General features: G+C 52.4%; 9 protein-coding genes across 9 annotated transcripts; 3 read left to right on the forward strand and 6 right to left on the reverse strand.

The window, feature by feature from the left end:
- Nucleotides 1-212: 212 nt before the first annotated feature.
- On the reverse strand, nucleotides 213-1,185 carry VTN49DRAFT_4992 (uncharacterized protein; the record flags this gene model as incomplete). The annotated part of the gene is made up of 5 exons (XM_069412999.1): nucleotides 213-286; nucleotides 346-434; nucleotides 491-855; nucleotides 908-971; nucleotides 1,052-1,185. 5 exons carry the CDS (start codon nucleotides 1,183-1,185, stop codon nucleotides 213-215), a joined length of 726 nt encoding a protein of 241 aa, XP_069266911.1.
- Nucleotides 1,186-2,117: 932 nt separating this feature from the next.
- On the forward strand, nucleotides 2,118-5,565 carry VTN49DRAFT_4993 (uncharacterized protein; the record flags this gene model as incomplete). Its single annotated transcript, XM_069413000.1, has 5 exons — nucleotides 2,118-2,391; nucleotides 2,444-2,564; nucleotides 2,616-2,664; nucleotides 2,716-3,103; nucleotides 3,161-5,565. The coding sequence occupies 5 exons, from the start codon at nucleotides 2,118-2,120 to the stop codon at nucleotides 5,563-5,565; spliced, it is 3,237 nt and encodes a 1,078-aa protein (XP_069266912.1).
- Nucleotides 5,566-5,589: 24 nt separating this feature from the next.
- Nucleotides 5,590-8,254, forward strand: VTN49DRAFT_4994 (uncharacterized protein; the record flags this gene model as incomplete). The annotated part of the gene is made up of 2 exons (XM_069413001.1): nucleotides 5,590-5,777; nucleotides 6,910-8,254. The coding sequence occupies 2 exons, from the start codon at nucleotides 5,590-5,592 to the stop codon at nucleotides 8,252-8,254; spliced, it is 1,533 nt and encodes a 510-aa protein (XP_069266913.1).
- A 335-nt stretch (nucleotides 8,255-8,589) lies between these two features.
- Nucleotides 8,590-10,013, forward strand: VTN49DRAFT_4995 (uncharacterized protein; the record flags this gene model as incomplete). The annotated part of the gene is made up of 3 exons (XM_069413002.1): nucleotides 8,590-8,926; nucleotides 8,983-9,952; nucleotides 10,007-10,013. 3 exons carry the CDS (start codon nucleotides 8,590-8,592, stop codon nucleotides 10,011-10,013), a joined length of 1,314 nt encoding a protein of 437 aa, XP_069266914.1.
- A 650-nt stretch (nucleotides 10,014-10,663) lies between these two features.
- Nucleotides 10,664-11,569, reverse strand: VTN49DRAFT_4996 (uncharacterized protein; the record flags this gene model as incomplete). Its single annotated transcript, XM_069413003.1, has 1 exon — nucleotides 10,664-11,569. The coding sequence occupies one exon, from the start codon at nucleotides 11,567-11,569 to the stop codon at nucleotides 10,664-10,666; it is 906 nt and encodes a 301-aa protein (XP_069266915.1).
- Nucleotides 11,570-14,275: 2,706 nt separating this feature from the next.
- On the reverse strand, nucleotides 14,276-16,173 carry VTN49DRAFT_4997 (uncharacterized protein; the record flags this gene model as incomplete). Its single annotated transcript, XM_069413004.1, has 6 exons — nucleotides 14,276-14,963; nucleotides 15,014-15,301; nucleotides 15,348-15,394; nucleotides 15,444-15,653; nucleotides 15,703-15,982; nucleotides 16,052-16,173. 6 exons carry the CDS (start codon nucleotides 16,171-16,173, stop codon nucleotides 14,276-14,278), a joined length of 1,635 nt encoding a protein of 544 aa, XP_069266916.1.
- A 286-nt stretch (nucleotides 16,174-16,459) lies between these two features.
- On the reverse strand, nucleotides 16,460-18,561 carry VTN49DRAFT_4998 (uncharacterized protein; the record flags this gene model as incomplete). Its single annotated transcript, XM_069413005.1, has 2 exons — nucleotides 16,460-18,435; nucleotides 18,510-18,561. 2 exons carry the CDS (start codon nucleotides 18,559-18,561, stop codon nucleotides 16,460-16,462), a joined length of 2,028 nt encoding a protein of 675 aa, XP_069266917.1.
- Nucleotides 18,562-19,281: 720 nt separating this feature from the next.
- On the reverse strand, nucleotides 19,282-19,736 carry VTN49DRAFT_4999 (uncharacterized protein; the record flags this gene model as incomplete). The annotated part of the gene is made up of 2 exons (XM_069413006.1): nucleotides 19,282-19,556; nucleotides 19,610-19,736. The coding sequence occupies 2 exons, from the start codon at nucleotides 19,734-19,736 to the stop codon at nucleotides 19,282-19,284; spliced, it is 402 nt and encodes a 133-aa protein (XP_069266918.1).
- Nucleotides 19,737-19,760: 24 nt separating this feature from the next.
- VTN49DRAFT_5000 (uncharacterized protein) lies at nucleotides 19,761-21,589 on the reverse strand (the record flags this gene model as incomplete). Its single annotated transcript, XM_069413010.1, has 5 exons — nucleotides 19,761-20,464; nucleotides 20,528-20,710; nucleotides 20,767-21,222; nucleotides 21,278-21,467; nucleotides 21,524-21,589. 5 exons carry the CDS (start codon nucleotides 21,587-21,589, stop codon nucleotides 19,761-19,763), a joined length of 1,599 nt encoding a protein of 532 aa, XP_069266919.1.
- Nucleotides 21,590-26,377: the final 4,788 nt, after the last annotated feature.

Raw genomic sequence — 26,377 nt, forward strand, 5'->3', positions numbered from 1 at the left:
ATCAGCGAAGGGTATATACCATTGCGAATACTATGATGTTTCGTCAACTCAGGAGAGGCGTATGTTGGAATTCCCACCAGAGATTAAGCAATTTGTATACACAGAAATATAGCGTACAGGTAAAAGGGAATAAAACATGCAACACGATGTCCGAACATCTCCAGATCATCATCACCGTGCGTATGTTCCGGGAGGGTTCGTTAGAGTGACATCTAAGCGGAGTCCGGACCCTGCTCCTGTTGGCCGTCGTTGGGCACGTAGGGTCGCTTGAGCACCTCAAGGGATCCTAAAACAAAACGACATCAGCAATTGATTCAAACAATGGCCGCGTGGACCATCACGCACGTTGAATCACTCCAAGACTATGCTGGCGTCTCCCCTCCGCATCCTCATAAGCACGAATCGAAGCATCAGCTTCGACGTAGACAAGAGTCCTACAACACGGAATCAGCCAAAAGAGTTCTCATCAAAACGAAATTCGGGAACTAACCCCTTCGGCAGACTCAACAGATAATCCCGCTGCGGACCCTCCGGCGTGAAGCTCGTGACGCGGAACCAGCTCGTTTGGCGGTTCTCGCGCGGGCCATGAGACGTGCCCACCGAGTACCTGACCACTTCCTGCCCGCTGGAGGTTGTCGTCAACTCCGGCTCCGCGGCCAGACGACCGGTGAGGATCAGCTTGGCGACATTGTGAGCGGGTGACGAAGAGAAGGAGCGGGTAGCAGTGGGAAAGTTCAGAGCGCCGCGCGCGCGATATGCAGATCGGAGGGCTTGCATTTTCGCCGAAACAATTTCAGGAAAGAATCGTCCAATTGGCACGGATTGAGCGATTTGATTGATAATTCCCGCTCGTGTCTGCAATGGTCAGCCACTTGGTTGTTTGCTTTGAAAATCCCTCCCAGCTGACCTCTTCCGCATGTCGCGCGACCGCAAACATTGTCACGTGATGATCTGTCGCGTTCAATCGAGATCTAACTCGATAAGGTTAGTCCCATACTGTGAATCGGCTAGCCGTTTATGGTTAAGCCAGTCGGTGAATCCAGGCCCTGACCGCTGGAAGGGGGGTCTCTTCGGCGGATCATGCTGTCGTGGCCAGCACATCAACACGATCAATGCGATTGGTCCCAGGAATAGACAAGAGCAGGGCTGCGAAACACGAGCTGTAGGCACTTCTGAACAGCTCATCGTGTGGACCAGCCAGCGTGGATATCCAAGGCATTCATTCCACCGCAACAATAAGCGAACAGATGGATGATGCCCATCCTGTCCTGACTTCCTGAACGCTGGAATCGATAATGCCTGCTCTGGTGGGCCAAATACGGGAGCAATTCGATAGTCAAGAAAGCCAAGGGCAATAGTTATCCTTAATCAATTCGCAGGAATTTCCCATGGATTATGGACTCATCTAGTCTCATATTGACGAGACCGCTGATTCGTGCAGAATGTCGGCTTTTACGGAAGTTCCTGCAGAGGCCCCGGCCAAACAAGATTGGTTCACTGGTATTTGGCAAAGAGCTTAGCCAGTGAACAACAGAGCACAATCTGGCGAGCCCAAAACTGCGAGATCCACATACCTGAACCTTCAACTTAGTTGACTCGTTGAGAGTCTATCGCATGGCATGCTGGAAGGGTCAATCTGGCGAAGGTCGGCCCTGAATTCCCGAGTTCGATTGGGTTTTTTTGCCCCGTTCTGAGGGGACAACAAGAAGCGATTTGCTCGGACGGATCTACAATACAGTCGATGATCGTCGTGTAATTGGCTTTTCCTTAACGGTGCCATACCCTTACTTGGAATGTACTGTCGATTGGCCATGGCTGACTGGATGGGCGACTGGGTAGAGTGACAACACAGAAGCCCTATTCGCGGGCATTCTTGGCTGCATTGTTCGTAATTGATCGGTACCTAGGGGCCTTGAAATGGCGGCTCGACCTGTAAATATCGACGAGTACTCCCTGCCTCGTCGCAGAGAAGTATCCTTTACTTCTTCGTCTTTTTCCGTTCTCTGTATGTAGGTTGATTGTGATGTTCGCTGCACATCATGGAGTCGATATTCTGCTAGAATTCTGCGGCGCATGCAGTACTATTGGATGCGCGCCTGGATTCTAGTACCGAAAAGATGCAATTTCATCATCTTTTCAGGCTAATCGTCGTTTTTCTGTGTTTCCTGGGATCTGTCATCGCTGCGCCGGTCAACATCCGAAGACAAGATGACTCCGTCAGTACCAGTGCGACAACGCAGACCTCAGCCGAGAGACCAACGGCGACCCAGACGACATGGGCAACCACATCGTCTGGGACGCCTACCAAATCAATGCCCCATACAGTAACCTCCATGATAAACATTCAAACTGAACATTCGGAACCTCAACCGACGGAAGAGTCAAGCCCACGTACGTTCCCCTCTTCAGATTCCTATGATGCCGCTAACCGGTTTAATTACAGAACCAATCGGTCCGAATGATCTACCGCTCTCACCGAGGATCACCCCAGCATTGGGCATAGCCGGCGTGGTGTTGATTATCCTAGGCGTTGCGCAATGTCTGATAGGGATCAAGAATCAATGGTGAGTCAACAAGTCAGACTCTAAGTGGTTCTTCTGCTAACAATATTGCAGGGTTCATGTATTGATCTCGTCGGCATTGCTCACCAGCTTGTCTATAGTTGTAGGTGGTTACGGCACTCCACTGCCGGTCTGTTGCTGATTTAATCAACAGGTCCTAATAACCTACGTGATGAATCCACCGGTTTCCGATGGAGTGCAAGGCGCATACTTTGTGGCCGCATTCTTCCCCGGTTTGATCCTAGGCGGAGTGGCTCTCGTATTCAGAGAGCTCACCGAAGGTCTCGGGTGCATACTGGGAGGATTCTGCTTCAGCATGTGGCTTCTATGTTTGAAGAGCGGTGGTCTGCTCGACAAAGACTGGGCCAAGGGTATATTCATTGGTGTTTTCTGCGCCGCCGTCTACGCGCTGTCCTTCATCTCCTACACCCGGCCATATGCGCTGATAGGATCAACGGCATTCGCTGGCGCCACGGCAACTGTCCTGGGTATTGACTGTTTTAGTCGGGCAGGATTAAAGGAATTTTGGGTTTATATATGGGGTGCGTTGTGCCATTCTCTTTCTGTTCCTTACCAAATTGCTAACACACGAGCCACAGAACTAAACGACAAGATATTTCCCACTGCGACCAGGACGTATCCGGTCACTCGTGGCATTCGCGTCGAACTCGCAATCACGATTGTCATTTGCCTGGTGGGACTGGTGTCGCAATTCAAGCTATGGAAAGTCATCAAGGAGCGGAGGAAAGTACAAGACGCAGAGATAGCCGAAGAGAAACGCAAGATGGACGAGCTGGAAACGGAGATGGGACGGAAGCTGGAAGAAGACCGGGCGAGGGAACTTGCCCGTTGGGAGGCCCTCTATGGGGATGAGCCGCTTCAGGAAAATGGAGAAAAGGATACATCCGCGTTGAATTCCGGTCAGAAAGGTCCACGAGAGATGGTCAAGATGCTGGACGATGCGATGGAACTACGCATTTTCAGTCAACCGGAAAGCAATGGCAGTCAAACCCTGGTCGCGGATGAGAAGAGGGAAAAAGTCACGACGGGCACGACAGCGCCGACACTTGTGGACGAATCGGAACGCTCAACAGAACTACCGTGCTACGACGACAGAGATAAGACAATACCACAGGATGATGACCGTCCTTTGACGCCTGAATCGAAGGCAGAAGCCGTCAGAAACTCCGTTTCCGAGGTTGACGGTGGGCAAGATACTCAGTCCGTGTGGGCGACCGTCGACAATTCCGAGTCTCTGGTGAGCCGCCTATCAAGGCGTCTGTCCGGTATTTCTTTGCCGGGCGCGTTATCTCCAAAGAGTGGCAATAAAAGAGATAGCCAAGGCTTGCAGTCGGTGTCCGAAGAGACGCTTCTTGCAGCCAAACCCGTCACTCCAGCTACTTCTGTGCAAGTCCTCGCGGATCTGGCAGACATGGCCGAGGTCCAGAGCGTCACGTCGAATGCAGAAACTCCGATGAGCGTGCTCGACTCTGGCAAAGGCGGGGCCCGCCCGCCGCAGCTCGATGCTGAGCCCGAGAACGATAATCTGAAACGCAGATCAACGTCTGATGGAGTTCTGCAAAGCGAATCTCAAAACAATGTTTGTGGGGAATCAAACAATGGGCCCATATCAATGTCAACGGTAGAGGCAAAGCCGGGCGCGGATGCTGAGCGCTCCGAAGCAACTTCATCAACAAAGAATGATCGTCCTAGAACCGACATGAAACAGCATGAAAAGGGATCTCCAGATGCTGCTGCATCGGTTTTACCTATCGGCAGGGTGTTGTCTTTGGCTCCGGTGACGATTCCACCTTCAACCCCGTCGCAAAAGACTATCGCCAAAGGGGCATCCTCACACGAGGCGCGGTCTCGACCGAGCTTTGAGGAGGAAACATCGCTGTCAACGGGAGCTGTGGAGAAGCTCCCTGGGAACTTGTCTCCCGTGGTATCGTCCTACCGCACGAACGAGTGGGTGAAGCACCTTGCGGACGCTGAGGCTCCGGAACCCGAGCCTATCGACACAACTACAAGCACCGACCGTGAAGACTCGGAGAAGCCAGCACCAGTGATTGTAGAGCAGTTGCAGCAAACAGTGGCCAGTACCTTAAACCGTCCGGCTGGGGATACAGGCCTACGTGTGCAGCATACTGATTCCTCTCTCAGCCCGGGTCGCAATTTATCCTCGTCCAACCTATCTAGGCTATCGGGACATGCAAGCATACCTCCGGATGACGCATCCGTGGCAAGCGGTTCCAACCTACCTCGACTAGTTACTCCGAGTCCCATTCATCCCAGTCCGCGCCGATCAACGTCTTCACCGGCTGGGCTTCGGACTACGCGGCGTAGCGCCTCCAGCCCATTCCTGAACACCTCTCTTGCCGCCGTGCCCATCCACGAAAGCGAAGAAGCAACATTCCATGACTCATCCACACTTGCGGTGCCGTCGTTACTCGCCCAACGCTCCAGCATGCTCCGCAACCGCATGCTACAGTCCTCAATGTCAAACCGAGACCATTGGAGGCCGCGCTCTGAGTCCGGTCAGTCCGTTTCGAGCGCGTCATCGCGACTCTCCAGCCAAAGAAGCCTCCCCGACGAGGACGATGACAGCATGCCCCTTTCACAGCGCCGCCGTCTTCTGCACCAGCACAGTATTTTATCCGAAATGAGCTTCGGCGCTAGTTCATCCGTGCATGAGAGGCTGCCCGGGGACTATCCGGGCGCCCATAGATCGGCGTCCGCCACGGCGGCATCCATGGCTGCCTGGCGTCAATCGATCAAGGAGGAACTGACTCGTTCTCGCAGTTCCCTTAACGACGTCGACGCCGCGAGATCCGGCCTTCTAGAGCAGCGGCGCCGCGCGCAGGCAATCAAGCAGCAGCAGGATCTGGCCTCGCAGCGGTTCCAGGAATCGATCGTGGAGCGGATGCAGCGGGGGGAGATGCATGACCTGCATCGGGAGGCTTTGCGACGGATGCAGGCCGTTGCTAATCAGAAAATTACATGAGGTCACTTCTCCAAGACATTATCCATGGCCTTCCTTTCAAACACAACTTATTCTCTTCTATTTCGGGAACCTGTCTTTCTAAAGTCCAATTTCTTGGGATGGGCATTCTTCTCACTTTTGGCGTTGGGAAGCAGGGTCCGTATGGTGTACTGTCTCGTGCTTTGTATCAGGCGTGCTGGGCCAAGTCAATGTGCAATTCACTCTTTCATCCTGTAACCTAGTAGCGAATCCTTAACCAGAAGAATACTAATCCTAATCATCTACCTTCTTCAAGTAGAGGTGGTCGAATCTGAAGACTAGAGCGTCTGAAGCCGAAACAGACATCCGACACTTCCGGGAACTTTGAAACCTACTGGAGCTTAACCCAACTAGGCATTTTGAACTATTTGTAAAGTCAACTGGCCTAATGCGTCCATAATTTTTCCCCTCGCACAGTGCTCCGTAGATGGAAAATAAAAGCGAACTCGCAGCAATGGATACCTAATCCTGAGCTAGGAATCAGATCTGATTCATGTTGATTATCTCTTTTGCGTCACCATTCCAGTGGCTGAGGAAGTCTGGACTGTGCGGTGAGCGCGGCCCCAGCGCCCGGGCCAGTGATCCAGCTAGTTGGGTACCGGTGGGCTGGCTCAGGAACGATCGTTACTTGCTAGTTACTTGCTAGCGTGCGCCAGCTGCTGGTACCTGTTACAGTAGCCAATTCTGCCCGGCCTCATTTTGGGGAATGTTGGCCACTGCCGATCAGAAATCTCCTTCGTTCAAATCCTCCCTACATAGCGGCTTGATTCAGGCTACTTGGTATCTCTTGGATTGGATGAAAGGCATGTTCCTGAGACGGGATGCATAACAAAAGGAGGTGATTCCTGATTTCTCAGGCCACAGATTGATTAGTCATGCCCAGGATTTGCCCAACACCCAAAAAATCCTGGCTCAGCCGGCTCAGGCCTCTGAGTCTCGACTCATCCCTGATCTGGAAAATCCCACGCATAATATGCTGGGCTTAGCACGGGGAAGTTAAGTAATCGAAAAATTCAGACATAGAATAAAAATAAAATCCCCGGAATCGCTGTAGACTGATTTCTGTCTTTCTCCCGATTCTTCTCTAGCAGTCTTGATGATGAAAGCCATGGGAGATGGAAGTGTGTCGGTGTAGACTTTCTTGTCCCTATTCGCGCCGCCTCCGCCTCTCACCAATTCGAGAATTGCCCCTTGCGCCGCTGTTTACTCCGTCTATTCTTTTATCCGGGATTTTTGAGCCGGCGGGCTCGACTTTTACGTCTGTTGCTCTAAGCTGTGCGCTTCTGTCACGTTTTCCGTCGCGTTGTCGAAAACGGCGTCGTTTAGCGGTCATCGCTCTCCTGAATACAACGTTCCACCGCTGGCGGCGCAGAACCACCCTCCACAGTCCCCGGATTCGGCCGAGGCCGCGTTCGAGACGATCTCGCTGGGAGGCTCGGAGAGAAGGAGAACAACAACAACACCGCAGTTCCCCCGGGCGCCGGGCCGAGTTCACCTGCAGCCGCCCCGGTCATCCTCTTCCTCCCGGCCCCAGTTTCAGACGCGGAACCGCCCGTTACTCTCCTCCTTCCGAACCAATCCGTGCCTGGCGCCGCCGATTAACACCACCAACAACTACCCACGGTCCTCCGCTTCCAGACTCTGGAACCCAATCAACTACGTGCCGCGGGCTGTCGTCACGACCCCACGCCCACCGCATTTTTCGGATGAAAATCTGCCGCTCGGGGGCAACGTTTCCCGTGACGCATACCCGCTCCTGACGATCCCTGAACAGCGCCGCAGTCGCCTCAACCCGTCGCCCAACAGCCTAGCCGTCGAACGCAGTGTCGAAGACGCCGAGAGCGCCCGCACCAGCGTTGGACTGCCTGCGAACTGGCGACGTAGTGGTCAGTGGGGCGAGGAGCAACGACGGCGCAGCGGCAGCGGTGAGAGAAAAATTATGGCCGCGACGAATAACAACAACCGGCCGAATCCCAACCGACTCGACGACGGGATTCAGCACCCGCCGCGCCATGCACAGTCGAATCAATCGCTTCGAGCATCGACCAATGCCTCTGTCCCGTCGTCACAGCAGCTACAGCAGTCGAACTCGCACGGCGGCGGCGACAATGGCGATGTGGCGGAGGAACTTGCCTGGGGCCCATCACATCCCTGCTATCCGCATTTGAACCCGCATGTGCCACTGCAGTCGGAAGAATTTACATCTACTCGCATCATTCGCATCCGCCGGGACTGGATGGTCGAGGGCGACCTCGCGCCGACATTTTCCAATCTCTACCCCGAAATCCTGGACCCACTGCTCCCAGAGCAAGAATTCCGGCGCATCATCGCCAAAATCAACAGCGAGCTCACCAAGGCGTTTGACCCCTTTAGTTTTCGCAATTGGCTCGACAGCGCGTTGGGGCTGCTGACCGGCTGGCTCTGGGATGACTTTGGCGGGCCGCGGATCAAGAGCCATCTGCAGCGCATTGAGGACTGGCTGGAGAACTGGAACCGCGAAGTCGGAGCCAAGGAGGGCGTGCACATCTGGAGTTTGCGCCGCACGGCCTACATGACGCTGGACATTCAGATCCCCGATCCCAAGATCGGTATCGTCGAGCCGGAACAGGGCACGAGGCCTAACTCGGGGCCCGCAACGAACGGGCATGGGCCGGAGAATCACGAGCGATGACATTGCAACGGACTGTGGTATATACTACTACTGTACCTTTTTCAATTTTTTTTTTGGAAGTTCTGTGTCTATAATTCTGTTTGCTCGGGTTTTGAGTGTACAATATGGATGACTGGAATGTATTATATGGCGGATATCCTATTAATCAATTGTTTGACCTTGCTACGAGTATGAGTTCTGGTATTTGTAGGATGGACTTTGCCAACCGGCTTAAATGATAAGCCTGAGGCACCCAACTCCGCTGAACCACCTCTCCACCAGAGTAAGACAGCTCGACAATTACCAACCCCAACCCAGAACTACGGGAAAAAGGATTAGAAAGAAAATGCAATAAGATGCTCTCCGGGATCCTCATCTTCAACCAAAAAGGCGAGAACCTCATTTTCCGCGCATTCCGCAACGACTGCCGCCCACGACTGGCAGACATCTTCCGCATCCAGGTCATCTCGAACCCGCAGGTGCGCTCGCCGATTCTGACGCTGGGCTCGACGACATTCAGCCATGTCAAGCACGAGAATATCTACCTGGTGGCCATCACCAAGAGCAATGCCAATGCGGCGTTGGTCTTTGAGTTCTTGTACCGGTTTGTGATGCTTGGGAAGGGGTATTTTGGCAAGTTTGATGAGGAGGCTGTCAAGAATAACTTTGTCTTGGTATATGAGTTGTTGGATGGTATTTTCTTTGCCTTCTGTTTCCTGTTTCCTTGCGGGTTGAGCTGACAGTTGTAGAAATCCTCGACTTTGGTTACCCTCAAAACACCGAAACCGAAACGCTCAAGATGTACATTACTACGGAAGGGGTTCGATCGGCCATGGCCAACTCGCCTACGGACTCGAGCCGAATCACGCAGCAAGCGACGGGCGCGCTATCGTGGCGACGTGCAGACATCAAATACCGCAAAAACGAGGCCTTTGTGGACGTGATCGAGGATGTGAACCTGCTGATGTCCGCATCGGGGGCGGTCCTGCGGGCGGACGTGAATGGGCTGATCATCATGCGGGCGTACTTGTCTGGGATGCCCGAATGTAAATTTGGGTTGAACGATCGGCTACTGCTAGACGAGGCCGACCCAGCTACAAAGGCCGCCAACGCCAAGCGCATGGCCGCGCGGGCGGCTGCCGGTGCCGTCACGTTGGAGGATTGTCAATTCCACCAGTGCGTGCGGCTGGGCCGGTTCGATGCGGACCGCACCATCTCGTTCGTGCCGCCGGACGGCGAATTCGAGCTGATGCGGTACCGCGCGACGGAGAACGTCAACCTGCCCTTCAAAGTCCACCCGATCGTCCGCGAAGTCGGCACGACCAAGGTGGAGTACAGCGTCGCCATTAAAGCCAACTACGGGCCCAAACTCTTTGCGACCAACGTTGTCGTGCGTATTCCCACGCCGCTCAACACCGCTACTGTCACGGAACGTACCTCGCAGGGAAAAGCCAAATACGAGCCTGAGCACAACAACATTGTCTGGAAGATTGCCCGGTTCACGGGCCAGAGCGAGTACGTCCTTACGGCGGAGGCCACCCTGACGAGCATGACGCATCAAAAGGCCTGGAGTCGCCCGCCGCTCAGCCTCTCGTTTAACCTGCTCATGTTCACCAGCAGTGGCTTGCTCGTGCGGTATCTGAAGGTGTTTGAGAAGAGCAATTACAGTAGTGTCAAATGGGTCCGTTATATGACGCGGGCGGGGAGTTATGAGATTCGGTATTCTCTTCCTTCCTTGTTTTTTTTTTATACTTGTGCTAACGGGTTTTTTAGGTTCTAAGTGTCCTTGAGGCATATTTCATATTTGTACTCCGTACTGTGCAATCAACCATTAACTCGTCATTAATTCGTAATGAATACCCTCCATGACACTGTATATGTACTGTAGATAGCCATGACAAAACAGTTTTACATTCCGAAGAATTCCAACGGGTAACCCCAACAGTTCGTGAAGATGCAAGATCCGGCCCGAGGAAGGCACGGGCCGGTCGGCTGCAGGAGAGAAATCAGGGGCCCTCCCTTCCGTCGGCCCGATCAGTACGTACATATTACATTACATTACATTATTCGTCCTGCGAGTAGTTCCACGGATAAGATTCGAGATGAAGAGAGATTAATCTATCGTACAGTATTATATTATCTCGGGAAATAAATACAAAGAATGACAGGAGTCACCCGTACATGGCCGATTATTAAAACAAACACATCCAAGGAAACAAGGAAAAAAAAAAAAAAAGGAAAAACACAAGTTGGTATCCGGGTATATGATGATATCCATCCCATAATAGTACACCTGTAGCGACCCCGATCCTTTAGTCAAACGCCGGTGTAGGCTTTTGTGCCAGAGATTAAAAGAGACAGATTGGGAAAAACGACAAGGAAAAGGGGGAAAAAAAAGAGTGAGAATGGTCTATATTAGGAAGAGATTGGTTATTGCGCCTCGGGAAAACAATCCTCAATCCGTCGACGAGGGAATCGGCCGCGTCCTCGTCGGAGGCCGATATTCCCTTCGCCAACGAGGATGCGCCATCGTCGGCTGATGCTGTCGTCATCTTTGCCGATCAGCCGCGCGCATTCTTCCCAGTCGCGTTTTGAGAGTTGGAGTTTGTCGAGCACGACGTCGACGAGTCTCTGGTCGTCTTCGGCCGTCCACTCAGAGTGGCTGTCATCCATATCATCATCATTATTATTATCAGGCTCCTCGATGGATGGGATGACGGTTTGAGAGATGCGTGCGTTGTCGTCGTTGTCATCATCAACATCCTGAGTAATGATTTGCGGGGTTTGAAGGGGATGCCGCGGTCGCGGCGTGCGCATGGGTGAATCTATTTGTCCAAAGTTGATGTGTTGCTCGCTGTCGTCAAGCGCCTCGAAATCGGTAATGGCCAGGCCCAACGGCATATCAGGTGGACAGCGCTTCTGGCGTTTTGGCGTCGAGAAGCGGTCGCGCGGGCTGCGCATCATGTCCACATCGCCATCGCCATCCTCGTAGATGCTGCGCGACCGCTTGCGCGCGCCGCGGGTGCGCGTCGGCGGTGTTTTGGTGGACCGTTGTTTACGGATGTTGTTTGTTTGTGGGGTTGAGGCCGCTTTCGCGGGCGACCGGGTCGGCGTCGACACCAAATGCAGCGGACTCTGCAAGCGCGCAGAGCGAGGACGGTTCGGTGAAGCCGAGGGCGAGCCGCTCAGCAAGGATTGCAGCGCGCGACAGGTGCCCAGCAGACTCGTACCACCGGGGTACCCATCCCCCGGCGGCGGTGTGGGCGAAAAGGCACGGAAATGCGATCGGGTCAGGTATCTCCTGCCCTCGCAGGGCATGGCCGATTGCATCAACATTGTGAAATATGGTGGAAAGGTGTGTGCGAAGGGAGCGACGGTCAGACGGAGTTGCGACAGAAGGCAGAACCGAAAAATGCGCCGGAGGCCGTCGGAAGGCGATACGGGGGGAAACCACACAAAATAACTGGATCAATGGATTGATGGAAAATGAGCGACTGGATTCGGAAGAGAAACCACACGATGCGACGGCGGTGGTGGGAAGAAATAAGGTCGGTCGCACCGGAGGGGGGGGGGGGCGTCCAGCGTAAGGTGGATATATTTGATTTGGGGGGGGAAAGTGGATTGACTTTGGGGGAGGGAAAAAGTGGGAAGACGCCCGGGTCTGACTTTGCGGTCGCAAGGGAAACGACGAAATCACGAAAGGGCAGGTGGGTCGGCGCTATGCCGATTCCGGCGATCTACGCCTCTTCCTGTCCACGGCTTGCCTAACCTGACCCAACTGTGCTCGGGACGACTTGACTCAATTCTGACTCAATTCTGAGTCTGGACTTTGCTTTCCACTGTAAGGTTCGCTCGTTCCAATTCATAGGCACTTCGAGGTGCGAGGGAATGGCCAGAGTTGCCGCCCGAACATCAATTGCTCTCCAGATTGCGAGTCTCCAAGCGCATAAACAAGCTGAGCCATACGGACAGAAGTGCTCTGAAGAGTGACGGGCAGATCAAATCATTACGCGTCCTGTCCGACTCGCTCATAGGACCAGCCGTTGACTGAGCCCGCAGCGCCATGTGAACGCATCTCTGCTCTGTTCCTCGCAAGTGCAAGGGACAATCCTCGTACTATGTTCTACCAAAGCTCTGCGCAGAAACGCAGTCATCCAGTTTGGGTGATTCCCGCCACCTGCAGACAACAGCCGTCCGATAAGTTCAACTGATAACGATCCTGCAGGTGCACGAAATGCTCCTATCGCACCCTCATCCCCACCGCCGCTCTGACCGACTCATGGCTGATTTTCGAATTTTGTCCTGGCAGTCTGGGGCCATGAGAGACGCCAAGCAGGGTACCTGCGCGTCTTAGCGCGTTTTAGCGCGTTGACACGCGTGATTTTCCTTGCATGGACCAATCAGAATTCCGTGTGGCGGTGAAGCCAGGCATCAAGGCATCGAAGCCGTTGAGCCGTCTTCACGTGGAGGAACCCACTGATCCGCTCGGCTAGTCCAGCCTAGGTTTGCCTAGCTTGCCGCAGATTGTGTGTTGTGGTCGGGGTTTGTTTGTTTATTGTTTGTTTATTTGTTTCCGCCGGTCCCCTTGCGCCCTCCTCACGAGCGCACAAAGAGATGGCCCCCCCGATGAGCTCCAAGGGCTCTATATTCTGCCCTTGATACGGTACGGAGTAATGGTCACTCCTTTGTGTGGCTGGTAGCAAGGATCACCAGGTTCAACTCGTCCAGGAAAAATTGATCCTGAATCCAGGAACAGGAAACTCTCAAAGGACAATCCTCATATTCAATTGGCCTTCATAATTGTATCGACCAGCCCACCAACAGCCATGTTGAGCGTGATTTGACCAGTTAACCGCCAGTATTGACGGGACCATGAGCACAAGCACATACAGCTAGCTGAAGAACTTCATACAGGCGCAAGCTCCCACTCCTCTATCATCTGGATGCATGTAATCTGTACCACCCAAGGCACTAAACCGAGGTTAATCCTCCCAGCCACCAATCCAGGGAGCAGTCCAGATGGAGACGATGTAATCTTTCTGCATGTCATCGGCCAAGCTATTGATTTATCATATGCAGGGTCTGCCTACTTACCGACAAAGCTGCCATATGAAGCACGGAAACTCATGCTTCACCTGTCTGCGTGACCACTACGTCCTTTTCTTTGGCAGTGAGCACCTTGATGTCCTCGACCAAGTGGGAGTTTCGACACGAACCGATAGAACCCCGCCGCAAGGAGTAACAGGAACTGTAATACTTTCTCATTTGATGCATTATATATGTTTCGGACCGAGGGGTGCTTAATCGGTCATCCCCTCACTCGTTTCATCGGCAAGACTACTGTCTCAAAACTCGGGTCCCTCTGCTACGGGAACAATGGGATGAATATTGCCAAGGTAAGGGATGGCAGTAGAAGCAGCGACTTTCGACGTTGGAACGGAAAATCAAGTGGCCCTAGGGTCTGTTATTGAACCCAGCCTGAACATGGTTTACCCGCCACACCGCCTGAGCCTCAAGAAGATGATCATGAGAGGCTTTTCCGCACAGTTGCCTACGATGATGATATACTTTCTGTCCATGACGAGTCTATGAATGTCATTTTTCTTGGAGCAACCAGCCTACCTCTGTTACATGCTTCGCCACATAGAAGGCTAGCATGAGAATCAACCCGGTACTATTACGGAGTGCGGCAAACATGCATTAGTAATGCTCCTAGTGTAGAAAAGTCTCCTTGGATATTCTCATTGAGCCGTCGAGACGCCCGTCCTGCAAGTCAGATGCAAGATACGAGTATATCGTGCGCCCTTGCATGGTTGCTAGGCGGATTGATGGATTGTTTGTTGCCGGATCGGTCCTCAACAGCTTGCGTGTACACTAAAAAGGATGGGAAACAGGCAATAATAAAACGGTTTTATTGATCGATGGAGAATCAATAATTGGGAATAACTAAACGATGCAAAGGAGGTCCTGATATTGTGGAACAGATTCGAGAGATGGCGGATAGATGTAAGGCATAGGTAGTAAAGAAGTGGCTGGTGACGATCAGTGTACTCTGGTGAGCGCAGGTTCCGCCATCCATGCTTGTGGGCTGAATGGTCGACGAAGCCTTTTGCGCGGCGCATCCCTCTCGGAAGAAATGCGGTCGTTCCTGTCGAGATCAACCCGAGACATAGGACGCTTGCAGTTCAAACACAACGCAAAAGTAGCAGGCATATCAACCTGATTGTTCACGAGAAATGGAGACTCGTTTGGGCCATCGCAAAGGCCGCTCTGTGGCTGAGCGGAACCCTTGGAAGCCTGTCTCAGCACAGTGCTCCTTCTTTTCAAGGGGGTTTGCACATCAATATTGGATCCGAACTCTGGTTCCAGAGACTCTAGGTCGATGATCACCGTCTGGTCAGTTCTGGGCCGCCAGTTACGGATTGCCCGTCCATATCTCTTGTGGATGTCCATCTGCGACGTGAACCATTCATGTTGTAATGCCTCCCTTACAGTGAACCTCTGCATCTCGTCCGCTTGGAGCAGTCCGCCGACGAGATTCTTCGCAGATGATCCTACCTCCTGCCATGCATGATTTCTATCGAGGTCCACAAATTCCCGCGGCGGTCGGCGCAGTGACGAGTAAGTGAATGGATGCTCACCACTAAGAAGCACAACCATTGTGCAGCCTACCGCCCAAAGATCCACCGGTTTGGAAAAGCCTTGATGTCCAAGAGGATGGTCGAGCTCGCTATACACGTGTTATATTTTGAACGAGAGTGTCATCTATCATAAACTTACGGCGCGCGATACTCCAATGTGCCCTTACAAGAGTGCAACCGTCCCGATGCCGAGTCAAGCATCTGCGCGCATCCGAAATCCGTAAGAACGACCCGGCCGCTGTTCGACGACATCATGAGGATATTTTCAGGCTTGACATCGCAATGCACGATATTCTGGCTGTGGATGAAATTGAGCGCCAGAAGGATCTGGTAAATATAGAGAGCAGCCTCGACCTCATCCACCGGGCCTGTCATATCGACATAGGTCCAGAGATCCCCGGCAGTCCCTAGCTCTTGAAAGATGTACCTAATCAGGTTAACGGCGAACTCAGCCGAAGACGGAATGTGCATACATTGTGTTCTCGCTCCGGAAAACTCGTTCCAGTGTGATGATATTTGGCTATCCAAATCAGCGTCCCGGTACGATTCTTTTTTTGAGTATGTCATACATGAGATAGTCGGGAAAGAATCTCAACTTCCAGACCACATGGCAACTTCTTGACTCGTTTTCCGGACTTGCTCCATTGATCCTTGATGCTAGTGTCGATGATTTTGCAGGCGACCTGACGACCACTTTCCTCGTCCACCGCCATATGAACAGTGCCATAGGCTCCTTGCCCCAACTTGCGGCGGGTGATTGTGTACCATGCATGAAAGAGCTGAAGTACATCAGATCTAATCGATATGATTATGTGTTGTCTAACTCACTCTCATTTCTCGCTGCTGGATGACAGAGAAGCCATCCACGACATCCTCTTCAAGACTTTCGAACCTGACGTAGCATTCTGCAGATAGGCGCAGAACATCGCCACCACTCAGCAACACGGCGCGCTCTCTATCCACTCGATGGCCGTTCCAGCAGGTCTCTCTTCTTGAGAGGATCTCGGCGTACACCAACGGTGGTACGCCCTGGCTTTCAGTGTCGGTACCCACCGTGTAGATGCGAAGATGCACACTGGACACCCCATCGAAATCCAGCACGTATTGACTGCAGCGAACAGATAGCTTGACAGTCAGTGCAAGTAATACTACGATTTGGAAGGCGGCTGCCGCGAACCATCTTCTTACATCTCGACCGACATAGAACTCGCTGCCGGCCGATACGCGATAGGGATTGCCCATCGCGCCCGTCAGTGGACACCACTGGAACAGCATACCCAGGTTTTCACAACCGTCCATTGCTGCTGTTCGTCTCCTTGATAGCATGGCAGAATGAAAAATACCAATGGCTTTTGCCTACGTCGAAGAGGGCAGGCGCATGTCCACAAGAGGAAGGAGGTTGATCCCGCACCTTCTTCCGGAGCGGGATGGATTTTCTACTCTTTGGCCGCATACGCATCATAGCATAGTAGATCCATCGACAGTGCTGACGCCTCGAATCCTGATCGACCGGATAATCCTGTAGGAAGGGAAGGTTTCCCTCCGCCGTCGCGGTGCCATTTGTCGCAGCATCGTAGTATGGGAGTTATTTACCCTGCTGCATCCTGCGGATACGCTCCTCGGCCGCTCGCGCACGGCGTTCCCGCTCCAGCCTCATCCGCATTTCTGGAGTCATTCCTCGCATCTCCTCTTCCCGCTTCTCCGCAGCGGTTTTCTCTATAGCAGCCAAGGTTCGTCCACCAGCTTTCTGCTTTCGTTCGTTCGATGCAGCCCTGGCCGCTTCCTCTTGTCTCAGCCGTTCAGTCTCGGCCTTGCGGCGAGCGGCTTCTTCGGCAGCCGCCGCTTGCCTCTCCTGTTCCTGGCGGCTTTCCACTTCAGCTCGAGAGATGGGAGAAGGCACATGAGCCGCTTCCCAGTCCCAGGCAGATTCTCCAAGTTCGTGACGGGCCACGCGGAACGCATCGCGCGTGTCACGATCTCGAGCGAGGTCGAACGGAGTTTTCCCGTCGTTGTTTGTAACAGTAGGATCGAAGCGAGCCTTGATTAAGAGTGCGTTAACAAGAGCTGGGGAGTTGGTGTTTGCGGCCATGTGCAGTGGGGTGGGAGCATGATGATTTGATGCCGAATCCGGAGGGAAAAATTTGAACGAAGGAGGAATCGAATTATTGGAGATATAAGATAGCAACGCCGGGATCTTTGAGCGACGAATGAGGCCCTGAATCTGCGAAGTGTGCAGCAACGCTGCTTCTTCTTCCTCCGATAGTTTTGGTTTCTTTGGTTGCGTAGGCGGTTTTGGCGACTTGGTAGCAACCTCGCGCTTTTTGGCTTCTTCGGCAGCCAGGGCCGCCTCGTCTATCTGACTGACTTTGACTCTAGTCAACTCTTTGAAACATCTCATGAGCTCCAACTGAGTTGCTCGCCTGGTGCTAAAGGGAAACCCGCGCAATCTCGGGTCATTACCCCTCAACACCTGGCCGTCATAGGGACCAAAGATGATCCTTCGATTGTTCGATCCAGGAGCGCGAACAAACAATAGCTCTGCGCTATCAATCATGGGCTTCCACTCGCGCAGGAGCTCCCGAATATCCTTCTCCAATGCGGCCTCGTTGTACCGGCGAAGGTTAGAACCAGCAGAGTGGGCGTTACCCTTGGCGGCATCATTCGCTGCTTGCGAGCCTCCTTGCTTACGTCTTGTCGTGTACCGATGGAACGTCTTATGTGCCAACACCCTAGCCTGCCGCTGCTCAACGCCACCCGGCCGTTTCTGAATCTCGGGGGCTAGGGCAACGACCATGGCTGCGAAATGACCGCCGCCGACCATACACATAAAGATATGCGGCCCGGACGCTGCACCATCACGCTTGTTCCCCTCCGCCGGTTGCCCACTGTCGGGGGCTTGGGTGGGCTGCAGCTGTTTCCGCTTCAGAGAGTCGACGTAGTAACCTGGCTCATCCTGCTCTTCGAGGCTGAACAAAGCCCGGTAGACCCCAAGCGACGTGTTCGCAGGTAGAAGCGGAGTGGAGAACCACACAAGAGGTTGTTTCCTGGTCGGACGAATCGAACCTGAAGACGCAAGTTCCCCTGCACCCGGCGAAAGACGTGCCTGTTTCTTTAGCAGCGCCGCCAGTGTCGTGTCTGACACATGGGCTCCGTTCGCCTCCTTGCCATCTTCCTCCTCCGGGTCTTCTTCGTCGTCCTCCTCATCATCCTCGTCCGAGTCCTCTGAGCCCGAGATCGACTCATCAAGCTCGCCTATCGCCTTGGCAAACTCCGCTTCGGTAAGCGTGCGTGCACCCCGCAGTTGCGCTTTGAGGTTATACCGATGATGATCCGAGCGTGCATGTTCGCGGTGCTCCTCGACGTTGTTGAAAGTCACCTGGCAAAGGGCGCAAGACTTGTTGGCGGGAGGGGTACCGTTCTCTCTGCTACGGTCCGCCGCGTCGGCTTCGTCCAAGGCAGAAAGGCTCGGCGCGTGGCTCGCTTCTGTCGTTTCAGAAGGGGCGGGAACGCCGTGCGACTTTACCGATAATGTCGCCAGAAGCTCTTTTGGAAGGTCGTACACTGCATAGATCGCTCAGTTAACATTTGGCCACCAAAAAAAGTTATTGACATCTCATGGATAGAAGAGCGCTTACCATAGAGGGGCGATTTTAGAATTTCTGGCACCTCGGGCCCCTGCGCCGCCATTGCTGCAATTGTCGGTGCGGGATGCGGGATGTTTTTACGTTTGGAAGTGGGATGGTTGAGGTCCTTTGGTTGGTTTAAATCACGCTCAAAAACTCACTCAACAGACACCCTGTCAGCGAGTCTACAGTGCTCATAGTTCGTTCTCATCGCCCTGATGTCGAGTTCGAACTGCTGAAATTTGAATATGAAAATCAATTTAGTTCTCAAAATTTATAATTATAGCTTTTCTAGCCGTAGGAGATTCAGTGAGCATCTCAATAGTTAAAAGTGACTGGCCGACCGTAGAAGCTCAACACTGAAATTTGTCTTCAAATTTGCTTCGAATATTCCTCGTCTTTAGAATCTGCAGTCTGGACCCAGATCGCTCAACGAATAGTACTCAGTCCTGCATCGTGACTCATTTTGATGAAGCGACACTCATTCCGATGAGACATCACCTTGGCTAATGATTACAAAGGGCTACTAATCGAAGGTGTATTGTCTGTGGCGATGGTGCCATCGCTTTCAAGGCACAAGGGCTACACCCTAGATGAACTTCAGAGCTGAGCTGCATTGCGGTGTGTGCCATTTTTTTTTTTCTCGTATTATTAGCAACATTAAGTAATAACAATGCAAGTATTCAAAAGCAAACATGAGTTGATTGCATTACATTCGCAGGGCTGCCTAAAGCACATTTATTATATCTAACATGATGGCGTAAACCGTTCAAAACAAACAGGATCAGTCGGCTTGACTGATGTAAGTACAGTCGTTAGGTAGTTCCGAGCATTCGTTCGAGCGTGCATTCTGCATGTTTGTCGCAGATCGAGTAGAATAGGTGGATTCCACATCCAGCAAATATTTTCCGTCAATATTATCGCCCATACTGTGCCCTACTGCAGACTTCGCATGATTGGCGAAGCGAAGGACTGCGTTGACTCTCTTCAATGGGTATCGTCTCCCTTCCTGGATTCCCCATGGGACAATGGAGAGATAGCGGGTTTCCGGGGCGAGGACTCCAGTCGTGTCCGTCGTCCTGATTCAGGGCGATGAATCATCGTCTGCTGACGGGATGCCCTGGCCCTTGGGTTCTCGTCCCTCAGTTCATTAGCAGGGATTGAGTCCGTGCCAGCGAGATAATTCTCGGTTCTTCTCGGGAAGGGAGTGTGTCTGATTGCTGGTTTGATTTGGCACATAGAGGGTGAACATGACTCCATGCCCTATGGTCCCGTACGACCGGCCAAGCTGCTGACAGGAAAGCTCTGCGCACGGGTTTCGTTCAGGCCAGGTATCATCTCCGCGGCGGAAGCAGTAGCGTACTGCGGGTAAGGGTCAAGGCCGAGGGTATGAGGCTGCGGATGTCCGCCGCCAAATCCGCCTTGCCCATAGATAGGAGTAGCAGTACCTTCATGCTGCAAGTATGCCGGCGACCAGTCGGAGTTGAATTGCTCGAAGGAGACCGACGGGTGCTGATGGTGCACGGGGAGATGACCCAGCGTCTGGAGCTGCTGCTCGCCAGATACTTGTTCCATGTAGGATTGCTGCGGCGGCATGAGGCGGGGATTCGGCAGGTTGAAGACGGGGAATGCAGTGACAGACGACGGCGGGATCATTTCCTGCTTGATGTTTGCTGCGGGTGTCGAAAACGGCGGCGGTTGTGTCGCTGTCGTCTGGCTTTTGAATTCGAAGCTGGTATTCATTCGCATGTCCGGATCTCCCTCGTCGACTTCGGATTTGATTTTGGGAGTATTGAGAGGATCCACAGGCGTCGTCAACGAGTCTGATTGCGACGCAGCAGTTGATGCAGGTGTTTTGAAGTCCTCCGCCTCTGCGTCCTTGTCGTCCCGCTCACTCGTACTATCCATGTCTTTGTCATACTTTGCGGTGCTACCACGGTTCACGACGTAGATAATGGTGTCTGCGTCTACAGATCGGTTAGATCCTTCTAAATATACCCCATGGTTCACGAATATGGGGGTCGACATACCAACTTCGTTTCTTTCATATCGCTCTTCGAGCTTGCGAACTCGCAAGATCTCCTCGATGATCTCGAGGCGCTCTGCGGGCTTGAGGTTTCTCTTGGATTCGTAGACCACCTCCAGCAGCTTGTCTGCCGTGATGCCCAAGCTCCCCAGGTTGCGAATGATATGCACCATCAACTTGAGTCTCTCTAATCAATCCGTCAGTGTCGGTCCTAGAAGAGAATTTCTCAAGCGCCAAACGTACGTTTCTTCCGAAGGTGGTCAGGCTCCTTGTGAATGACACCAGGTGGCCACCACCCAGGCTTCGTCAATTCCGGGTCACCCTTTTCCCCGGGGGCAGCGCCGGGTCCCGGCTTGCCGCCGTTGTACGGGTGCTTGACCTGCTTCCTCGGCTCGATCAATTTGATAAAAGCCTTGGCCAGGAACCGGCAGTTGATCTGCTGGAAGTGTTTCAGCGCATTGTAGTAGTAGGCGAGCACCTTCTCCTCATCCCCAATTCGCAAGGGAATTCGGTCAGCCTTGGAAGGGTCCTCCTCATCCTCCTGGGGCGATCCGATGCACTCCATCTTCCCGGGAAGCTCTGGGGCCGAGAGCTTGCGTCGTTTTCCAGCTGGCTGCAGGTCTTCGAAGTACAAGTCGGCGTCATGACTCACACGCCTCTTGGACTTGTGATCGTCGTAGACCCTTGTTCGAGAAGGCTCTAAAGCGCATCTTGTTCAGTACCTATGCCTAGAGGCTCGATGACATGCACTTACTCAGTCGAAACAGTTCGTTACGCGTGTTCCTCTTCACAGAGTCATAGAATATCCGGCGAAATTCAGGAGTGATGAAGGACTCATCATCCACATTGTACAGTGCGGACGACAGTTCAACTCGGATATTCTCAGAACTGTCGAGGTAGATCAGGGCGTAGTGAAGGTTGTTCCTTCGCGATAGCATACTGTTCTATGGAAAGCCGTCAGCTAGGACATGTAGGTGCATATAATGAAGGGCACACGCACTGGCTCATCGCGTGAGCTCGACGGTGATCGTTTCGCCGAGGTGGTGTTAGAATTCTGGAGAACCATTTTGGGAGCCTGGATGTCGAATATAGCTTGGAAACAGTTCTCTGGCTCGAGAAAGGTTCAACGCATTCAGTTCGTAAGCCGTGAGAGAAAAAAAAAAGCGTAGAAGCTTGTGCCACACGATATCAGCCAGGCAAGATGGTGCCAATTAACACAACGATTGGAGGTATATCGTCGATAGCTACTAGGCGTTGTTGCCCTTGGAATATTAACTGAGGGACGAAATGTTGAGGTCTGGGAACGAATGGACAGTCGTTGACGAGGTACAAGTACCACGATAACAAACGAAGGTGCGAACGAAAAATAAACACCGCAAGAGGGTTGGCAGGATTGAAATATGGACTATTAAAGTAGTCTGGGCCAGGCCAAGGACAGATTTGAGATTTGGGGAGTATACGAGGAGATGTGGCGTGTCGCTCGATTGGGTGCGGCGACCCAGCATGCATGACTGCAAGTTCCCAAATGAGGGGAGGATCCAGCTCGTTGGTCGTGGCCAGGAACTCCATCTGCCATGGCTAGATCTGCAATTGCCAATAGACCAGGCAGGTCATCGACTTTGGGGCAACTGATAGGTTGGCGTCAATCTGTCGGAAGATTTAGGACGTTCCCGGCTCGCTGACCGGCGATCGACTACTAGTTTACGGGGGGGGGTTGGCCCGAACTTTTTGGGAAGTGGACACCAAAATGGAGATCAGGGACAAAGGAAGCAGAAAAAAGCAACGGGAACCCCGAACCCTGAAGGTTTGCCGATAGTGTATTGATGGGTGGCTAGTAACTATACCCTACTAATTGCTTCTGTCGTAGACTCGTTAACTACTAGTTTGAAGCTATGGCTACCGTGGCGATGGTTCGGCGACCATAGCTGCCCAGTCCAGAGGACCAAATGACTTGGCACAGAGCAAGAGTGGCGGCTGTGAGAAGCGAGGGATAACCTAGCCAGAGCCAGCAGAGAGAACTTGAGGTCTTTTGAATGTCTGCTCTTCTTCAAAGTCCACGTGCCCGTGTTTGGTTGACCAACGCGATGGAGTTTTCCCATACTCTAGGCGTACGGTAAGGCCTGAGTCCTAAGGCATTGACTTAACCCTAGGTTTCCGGGGAACAATGCACGAGCCCCTTGGAGGGTCTCGTTTGATTAAGTTAACGCGAGGCTATCTTGCTAAAAAAACGATGCGGCCAGTGGCACGTCACAGAGAAAAGCCGTCTGGTCCAATCTGGTTGTCTCGCTGCCGTGATCGACACTTGAGCTTAGTCGGGAATAGCGTACCCGCCAAAGCGGCGAGGTAGACTAACCGACGGAGAAGTTACGAGGTGATTCCGGCGCACATCTTGTTTTGAGTGTCGGAGTAGTGTCGGCTGGCGCCGGAAACTAACAAGAACGAACCTCTGGCTCCGCTATCAGGGGAATTCTAGTGACAGTCAGGACGGACGCGGCTGAGAACTAGTTTAATAGTCTATTATACGCTCGATGCAGGTCCTCGGAAAATGGCTTTCTTGCAGGAGAATCATTCCAAGATCCGATGCATACCATCAAATGCATCACGATAATGTAGCAGTAGTTAATGCTAGGCGCACCAATAAGATAACCTACTGAGGCAATAGACATTGTAAAACTCTCTGAGCTTAAGCAGGCGTTTGCAGCAGCAAAACACAAACAAGGAAGAGCATGGCCGGCCGTTTGTCAGTGTCCAGTCTGAAGCTGAAAATTAGACATTTTCCCCTCGCCTGGAAAGATTGCCTTGGATGTGTGTGCTTTGATGCTTGAAGACGAAAAGCGTAGGAGGTAGTGGGGACGAGAGGCTCGAGTTGGAACAGTTTGAAGTTTCAGTCGGACCCAAATGTCCGTCACGGATCGGGGAGGGTTTTTGCCCCGGCATGGTCTGTAAGTCTAAAGCTAAACAGCGACAAGATTAACAAGAAAGGGCCGGTCCAGGCCTAATCTATGCCCTAATGAGTATACTACGTAACCTGCGAGTACGAGTACTACGGAGGATCTCGTTCACAATTCGTACTCGCAACTCTCGGCATTCTGACTGTGGGCTCGAGATGCTCAGCTTTACCAGTAGTTTGTAGTATATAGTATGTAGTTTATTAAGGCTTCTTTAGTGGTTTCGGTTGTGTCCAGTTCCGAAGAGGGAAATTTCATTGCTATAACAGACCTAACAGGAATGGCTTGTCCTGTCACCGCTCGCCTATTGTCCATACGCTTGAAAGACAAACAATTAAATTTTCTTGAGCAGCCTGGCGCACACAACACACCATTATTATCAGACTTAGTGCGCACGTGACATTGGCATGGTTGGTTACGTTTGAGAAGAGAACAAGCACTAAAAGCAGATCTTCATCCACATGGACTCTTGGGATCACACCCCTGGGCTCTTCGACGGGACGAAAAGCGCATGTAGCCTTGTGACTGCTGTAGAATAACCCAGGCAATCTACGGAGCTCTACTCGATATGGCTTGGCTTCGTGCAAGTACTAGGATGCAGGCTTGCAGTCTTGAGCAGGGAAGATGGAAGGGTCCAGGCCTGACGTGCAGTGACTGCAGTTTTCTAAAAAAGACGATTGCAATCCCAACCAGCACCGTCGAAGTTAGTACTTAAAAGACTTGTCTCGACCGTCCAGACTCACAAACAGAGAGATCGAAAAGAAAAGGATTTGCCGTAGGTTTACGAGTACGCCCTACGAACTACGGAGTACTCGTGCGAGCATTTATCTTCCCGTCCATTTCTACCCCGTACTCCGCGTAATCAATAGAAAAAATGCTGGCAATTCAACTGAACATACCATGTCTTCCATTCGAGACCTCGAGAGCCGGGATGAGAATCCAGATCAGCATCCAAGACGCAGGGAACACCGATCTGCGATCAAAAGGCAAGGATCAACCTGTCAAACGGGCTGGGCTTCGACGCCGCAACCCCTCGAAAGACTCCCCGGCCGAAGCCACCATGGCGGCCTGAGCCCTGAAGGCCAAAGCTCCTACTGACAATGACAGGACTGATTGGTTCCCACCAGATCCGGAGATCGCCAAAAAAGGTTAAAAGAAGGCCTAAACTCCCGCCAAGAGCCCTAAAGACCCCCAACCGTGGATCACCTGGAACTTCGGAAGGGCCATTCCGGTCCCATTTTTGGCTCCTATCGAGCCAATCGATATCCCGGATTATGAAACCCTCCCAAAGGCGTGCTTATTATGTAACGCCGTCGAGCTGGAACCCTAACTCAGCCAACCTAGAGCTCGAAAGAGTCCCCGCGTTGCCTGGACCAGCAGCCACTGTGGCTAGGGGTCCCAGCCATGCGCTTCATCACCGTCAAACTTAATGCCTGAAAGCTCCTCACTGGAAGGCAGCGAACGGCGATACTGCAGAAAAGCAGCTCGGGTAATAGGTTCCCAGGACATCTTCCGAATTGCACGCTTGCGATCAAGTAGTCAGGCGAAGGACAGTTGAGAAAACCTCAAGTGTTGTGGCTGGGCAGACTGGAACGATGGCAATCGTGAACCGCGGTGCCACTTCATGAAGATCTTCCTGGAGTTCTCTCAAACTACGCCTCAGAGCTGTTTCAGATGACGGTGCAAGATCCTGCGAGATCTGTCAGCAACAAACAAGTCGAACGGATCGTTGTTACGGCCGACCAGGATGCTATCGAGCAAGGGATACTGCGACCGCCACATCAACCAGAAGATGTTGATTGGGAGCAGCCCTCTACAAAGTTTCATGGCATTCAAAACTCATTATTGTGTAGACTATGCGTGGATGAACAGAACCCAAGAGGGTTTACAATGAAGAAATCGTAGCCGAGAAGAAATAGATCTTGTTCGATGGCATCTGTACGGCGTACATACGCACTGCAATCGATCTTGCATACTGCAGCTGAAGAAGAATCAAGGGTCCGTGACGAAAATCGAGGCCGCAATAAGATCGAACTGCAGTGGCATTTGATTTGATGGCCTGCATCTCGATCTTGATTCTGCGAAGCAACAATCTGTGGCAAGATTTAACTGGCCCGTGTGGTGAGGCTGCATTTATCACAGGAACAATCGGTGCAGAGCATGATGTCGATCAAGGGCAAAACTACACATTATTCGAGTAACGTTTTAGTCTAACATCTCGATTGTTGCCGCCTCCTTGAAGAATCCGGGAAAACAGGGAAGGATCCGAAGGCAAAGAACTCCGCACTTCTCGCACAAGGGAGAGGGTGGCTCAATAGGTACAGAGTGTTTCCCTTGTTGACAGAACCCCTTGTTCCCGGAATTCATTTTCCTCAATACATAAGGAGTCCTCCTGAAGTACCGCCACAGTGGCTTCAGTAAGTAAACACGAGTTTCTTTCTAAGCGAAACTTGCTTGATGAGGGTTTGAAGGGCATTCCCTGTGGTTCGAGCAGCACAAACATTTCATTGGCGATGAGGCCAATGGCAATGATGCTTTCTAAGAAGGCCTAAGATGGACCCCAACGTCGGGTAGAAAGCCGATGTCAACAAACGATCACTGTTTATCGCAGTCTCATCGCGTGCCTTCACGGGACGCCAGTCCGATTCGGGTTGCTTCCGGCCAAGGTCAATAAAATTGATCGATCAGCAATGGCAAACCTCGGTACAGTACCGCCCCGCTGATGGAGTAGGTATCCGAGTGCGTGCTACAGTGATTGGTATTGGTCTTCAATCTCACTCTTCACGTTGGTCGTTCACGAGACCATCGATCAAGTTTCGATTTGAGTTCGTTGTCGGCCCAACCCGTAGGTCTGGCGCGTGGCAACGTTCAGTGCATACTCCTAGTCCTTAGCTAGATGTAGAGTA

This window comes from Thermomyces lanuginosus, assembly GCF_041956635.1.
Source record: "Thermomyces lanuginosus strain ATCC 200065 unplaced genomic scaffold VTN49scaffold_32, whole genome shotgun sequence".
In the NCBI taxonomy this organism is placed as follows: Eukaryota; Fungi; Ascomycota; class Eurotiomycetes; order Eurotiales; family Trichocomaceae; genus Thermomyces; species Thermomyces lanuginosus.